The 6,179-nt window shown below is 41.0% G+C and overlaps 1 protein-coding gene across 1 annotated transcript in view; it reads left to right on the forward strand.

The window, feature by feature from the left end:
* The window catches only part of NPHP1 (nephrocystin 1), a 41,344-nt gene extending 39,503 nt beyond the window's left edge, over positions 1-1,841 (forward strand). The window contains exon 20 of the mRNA XM_061625550.1: positions 1,341-1,841. Within this exon, the coding sequence (XP_061481534.1) occupies positions 1,341-1,619 (279 nt within the window). The 3' untranslated portion in view covers positions 1,620-1,841. The remainder of the gene's footprint in view (positions 1-1,340) is intronic.
* The last annotated feature ends 4,338 nt before the right edge of the window (positions 1,842-6,179 follow it).

The following is a 6,179-nucleotide window of genomic DNA, read 5'->3' on the forward strand; positions in this document are numbered from 1 at the left end:
GTGAGGGGCCATATTTCTGTATGCCCCCCATCAGAAAGAGCTTCCTTGCATTTAATAATCTAACACATCAGTGAGAGAGGTTGAGTACAGCTCTCTCCCTGCTGTACTGCTTTACTCCAAGCAGAGAGCTTTTTTATTCAAAAACATGACCTTATCTGTCGTTGCTGTTTAACATCCATATGAAATTGCTAGGTGAGGTCATCGGAGGATTTGAAGTGCCATCAATATGCTGATGACACCCAGCTCTATTTCTTGTTGTCATCAGCTGGGTGAGGGTCAATAAACTAAAGCTGAGTCCTGACAGGGCAGGGGTGCTATTGGTAGGTGGTGCCCATGTATGGGACTTAGCTGGCAGACTATTTTGGATGGGGTTGTATTCCCCTTGAAGGAGCAGGTGCATAATTTGGGGATACTTCTGGATCCAGCAATGCTTTTCAAGGCTCTGGTAACCTTGGTAATGAGGAGCACCTTTTTCTGGATTTGGCTGATGTGTCACCTATGACCATTCCTGGATAGAGATAGCTTGGCCATAATGATGCATGCTCTAGTAACCTCCCGTATGGATTATTGTAATGCCATATATATACGAGGCTGGCCTTGAAGATGACTTGAAGATGACTCAGAAACCTCAATTAGTGTTGAATAGGCTTTCTAGAGCTTTGATTGGTGCAGCCAGGGGGGATTATATTCCACCAATCCTCAAACAACTGCATTAACAGTCTGTTGGCTTTCAAGCCCAGTTCAAGGTGTTGGTGCTTACATTTCAAGCCCTAAATGGCTTGGGATGCAAATACCTGAAGGAGTCCTTCTCCCTAAATTGTCTTGCCTGTACTTTTAAGTTCAGTGGAGGGGGCTTTTCTTTGTATCCCATTGTTAGGAGAGGCTTCTTTGGTGGTAATGTGGAGTAAAGCCTTCACTGTGGTGGTGCTCCATTTGTGGAAAACACCCTCCCCTTATAGGTATATCAGGCACTGACATTGTTGTCATTCTGGTGCTAAATGGAGATGCATCCATTTACCTTTCTCTTCTGCATAGCTGCTTTTAGTTGACTTTGTCTGCTGGTGTTTTTAAGAACTGTTTTTTATTTTGTTTTACTGATGGTTTTTATAATATATGTTGTGCTCCACCCTTGTTGTCACTACCGATCAAGGGCGGACTGTAATTTTTTTAAATCAGTCTGCCCGCTTGCAGTGGTTATAATGTGGTAGGGAAAAACAACGACGCAAGGGTGCATCATCATAAGGTGACTAGTGCAAGGAAACACAAGAAAATAAATACAATTTTAGGATGCTGTCAAAGAGTACATGTTCTAATTATTTCCTCCTCCTCCTCCTCCTCAGAGGGATCAGGAATTTCTGAAGTCAGTATTCATCCTGGTGTACCACGATTCCGTCTTCCCCCTTCTGCAATCTGTGTTCCTTCCAGAGTACAGGTGGGCAGAAGAAGAATCTGAAGGCACTCGCTGGCGAATGATTGCTGATTTCCTAAAGAAAAACCGGGAAGGAGATGGCGCTCTCTCCTCTCTGCTGTCATCAGAAAGCCTTCACAAAGCTTTTGATATCACAGAAATAGCATATGACTTTCTAGGAGAGGCTAGGAAGAGCAATCCTTTAGTATGAATGGACTTTTAAGATCCTGCACCTCTCCCAATTGCCATGCCAACACAAGTCAATTAAACATAATTAATGTTCTGGCCAAAAAAAGTCATATTTCTATAGTTTGGATTTACTATTTGCATATCAGTTTTATAAATGGATTGTACTGGTATTCTACCTTTTTTGTATTCAGATATCATGTTGGTTAGGCTACATGTTATTATTTAAATAAAGTATGTAAACATATTTTTTAACTTTGATAAAACTTTTCTGCCATACTGTTTTTATTGGGTTTTCACATGACAATGAATTCTATTATTCCTTATGTAATAGCAAATGTTACTTGGAAAGTTGTACTTATTTGGGAGTGTTGACTTTTACTGCTAATCTTCACTATTTTACTAGAAAAGTGGGAAATGTGAGAAAATTCTAACTAGTAAATCTCAAAAACATCCATGTTTCATCTTTATGTAAATGCAAGAATTGATTCTATCATGAGACTTGCTTTGAACATTTACTAACACGGCTTGACTAGTAACTGGTAGAAATGAAGACAACTTTTGACCACTGGCCAAGGACTCATGGTTGTTCTTGATATTTGCTGGTAATTGTGGAAATGTATTGATATTTCCCACTGCTCTGCTAATTTAGGTAAGAATTGCAGGCAAATGTCAGCATGTACTAAGTTTTCAACATTGACTTTAACATTTGTGAGCCTCAAATAAATTGGCCAAATACTTCAATTACTTAGGTCCTGATTCTGGTATGTGTGCATATCATCTTGGTGCCAATATGCAGCCACCTTGTGGAATCTGTACTGTGCTATGGCTCTGAGCATCAGACTAAAGATAATGGACCAGTTGATTTCTAACAATCATACCAGGGGCTATATCTGATTGAAAGCTCTGTTGGAGTCCTACCACATTCTAGTACCCCACAACCGATATTTCCACTGCTGTTGGTTTATCTCTGTAGAAACATGGCCAAGAAATAATGAACCTATGTTAGTCCTGTCTATTAACTTCAGTGGGTCTATTCTGAGTAGGACTAGAATTGAATGCCACCCACTGTTGCTGTGCATATGTTGTCTGAATGAGGTGTACCAACTCTATCCCTTTTTCAGTGTCATCAAACATATCTCTTCACCATTGTACACAGCAATGCTGGCTCAACTTTTTAAGGCTGGAGTGTGAGATTTATGCTTTATGACATGGGCTGCGTCAGAAAAAATCTCCCAGATATTAAATGCAAATGTACTGCCTTCAAGTCGATCCCGACTCATGGCGACCCTATGGATAGGGTTTTCATGGTAAGCAGCATTCAGAGGGGGTTTACCATTGCCTTCCTCGTTGAGGCTGAGAGGCAGTGACTGGCCCAAAGTCACCCAGTGAGCTTTATGGCTGTGTGGGGATTTGAACCCCGGTCTCCCAGGTCATAGTCCAACACCTTAACCACTACACCACACAGATATTGTTCTGGCACTAGTCTCATAGAAATAAGTCAGGCTTGAGCCTTCTGAGTAGTATGGAGACTAGGGTGAAAATTCATCATGCAATTATTTTAAGATGTTTCCTTTATCAGTCCCAAACGGGAATCTAACCATGGCACCTAAGTGGAGATGAAACTGGTTCCGCAAGGCCAACCAGAAATAAGGCTTTTTTTGGACATGTTTCCAGTCAATTAACAACAAGACAATGGAGTCCTTCAGAACAGCACGTCAGTGCTGCCCTTAAAATGTTTAGAAAATGCACTGCTGTTTTATTAATAAAAGGGTTGCCTCAACCCCAAGAGCTAAGAATATGTCTTCCCCTCTCCATACTAGGGTGTAGATTTCCGTATTAGTTGGGGGTGCTTTGCACATATTTTTCCGACATGGAGCTTTCTCTCTCTGTGTAGCATATTCTGTCATGTATGAACACAGAATATTCTATGCATGCCTGTGTTTGGATCTACAGCAGCTTCTAGTTTCAGGTACACAAAGCAAAATAGTTATTCGGTCAATGTTCACGCCTGATGGGAGCAGTAAAAGAAAATCATGTGTACACCTATTTTAGTTTATTTAAAATGTTAATGCTGCATTGTTAAAAGATGGATGCAGTCAAGTTTAAAATGGCAAAATGATATGTGTAGTTATTAGTGTCTGGCCATGGGCTATCTTCAGGCCTTGGACTGCCTTCAAGTCAGTTCCAACTTATGGCGACCCTATGAATAAGATTTTCATGGTAAGTGGTATTCAGAGGTGGTTTACCATTGCCTTACCTTCAGGCCTTGTCAGCAGTAAATGAGGAGCCAGATTGACTTGGAAAGGAGGCAGGCATAGCCTGGCCTTAGTTGTCCATGCTCTGGTGACTTCCCGTCTGCACTACTGTCATGTGGTATATGTGGGGGCTGCTCTTGAAGACAGTGTGGAGGCCGCATCTAGTGTAAAATGTGGCTGGTAATGTGAATGTGGGCAGCCTGATGGGATCATGTGTCACCAGTCCTGAAAGTGCTATACTGGTTGCCAGTGGGCTACCGGGCCCAATTCCAGGTGTTAGTACTAGTATATAAAGCCCTAAATGATTTGGGATCCAAGTATCTAAAAGAGTGCCTTCCCCAGTATCAGCCATCTTGGACTCTATAATTGGCAGGTGAGGCCTTGTTGATGGTGCTGCTTCTGCAGCTTCCCCAGTTGGCGCTGACCCATGACAGGACCTTGTCAGTGGTGGCTTCTGTTTGTGGAATGCCCTCCCCAGCGAGGTGCATCCGTCTCTATCAACACTGACTTTGAGGAGGAAGTTGAAAACATTCCTGTTTACCTAGGCATTTGATGGCTGAAGAGGACTGTTCCTGGCAACCTAGAGATCACTTGATGGAAGAATACTTTTTAAACTGTAATTGTGTTTTAGAATGTTTTTAACTATTTTTAGAATGCTTTTCTTTTTGCTGCTTTTTTTTAACATTTTTTAACAATTGGTGCTTTTTTAACAATTTTGTTTTGTTATCTTGGCCAGCCTGGGCTCATTTGGGAGGAAGGACGAGATTTCAATTTAATGATAAACAGGTAAGACAGGAGTGGGAAATAGGAATGGGAAACCTTTGGCCCTCCAGACATTGCTGGGCTGCAACTCCCATCATCCCTGGCCGTTGGACATGCTTGGTAGGCCTGATGGGGGTTGTAGTTCAGCACCATCTGGAGGGCCAAAGGCAGTAAGAAGAGGCACTGGCAATCCATTCTCCTTTTGTGCCACCACAGGCCATATAAACCTGTGTGCTTTTAACTTGACCTAGACTTTGCTTCCCATTCCATCAGTTAAATTAAAATTTGTGGAGTCTTAATTAGCATTGTAGAGAGGGTGACCAGGAAAGAAAGAAAGAAACTACATGCCTGACTTTTTGTTGTTGTTAAAAATAATTAAGAACTACACAATCTCTTTCCCCATAATCTTTGCTGTGTTTGTTGCTGCTTAAAGAATGCTCGCTGTATATACTGATTGCCAGACAAGGGGGGATGGTTGGTGCCTTTCTGATTTTTGTGGTATCTGGCTGTCCGACGTTGGGGACAAGATGCTGGGCTAGAATAGACCCATGGGCTACTCTAGCAGGTCTCCTCTTGTTCTGATGCCTTTCAGTTGAACCTTTTGCTCTGTTTTTATTTTCTCTTGGATATGGATGGGGAAGAAATTCGATTCAGTTCACATTTAAAGCCAAATTTATCACATTTGCACTTTCCAAAACAATATGAGAATTACACAGTCATCTTTGAAATTCTCACTTAGCTGAATTTTGCAATGCAGTTCTCCAACCAAACAACATTTTAAAAAAGCACACATTAAGGGAAAGTGTGCACAAGATGACTATATTGGGGAAAATAACCTACAAAAATGCATTATATTAAGATAAATTGCTGTCAAAGATGTGTCAGTCAAAACTGCATAAATGTATTTGTTAGGAGAAATGTGCACTAAAATATTGAGTTTTCATGAGAATTTTTTTTTTTAATTGCAAATTGTTGCAGCAATGTGGAGAAACAAATTGAAGATGAGAAAAGTGAGAAACTGGGAGAATGGAAAGTGACAGATCATTGCTATCCCTGCTCTAGGAGCAGAGGAAGGGAGACAGAGGGCAGTTTAATTATTCCATTCTGCAGTGAATGCTGTGTCAGGTTTGTGTGCCCCTTCCTCTGGGAAGGATGTAACAAACTTGCATGTACCATGCGCATTATTTATTTATTTATTTTATTTATTACTTAATTTGTATCCCGCCCTTCCTCCCAGCAGGAGCTCAGGGCAAAGCGCTAAAAACACTTTAAAACATCATAAAAACAGATCTTAAAATACATTAAAACAAAACAGCGTTAAAAATATTTTAAAAAAACAACTTTAAAGAAGGGTTAAAAACATTAAAAAAACATATTAAGCAATTCTAACACAGACGCAGACTGGGATAGGTCTCAACTTAAAAGGCTTGTTGAAAGAGGAAAGTCTTCAAAAGGCGTCGAAAAGATAGCAGCGCCTGCCTAATATTCAAAGGGAGGGAATTCCACAGGGTAGGTGCTGCCACCCTAAAGGTCCATTTCCTATATTGTGCAGAACGAACCTCCTG

This window comes from Rhineura floridana, chromosome 4 (genome assembly GCF_030035675.1).
Source record: "Rhineura floridana isolate rRhiFlo1 chromosome 4, rRhiFlo1.hap2, whole genome shotgun sequence".
Taxonomy (NCBI): Eukaryota; Metazoa; Chordata; class Lepidosauria; order Squamata; family Rhineuridae; genus Rhineura; species Rhineura floridana.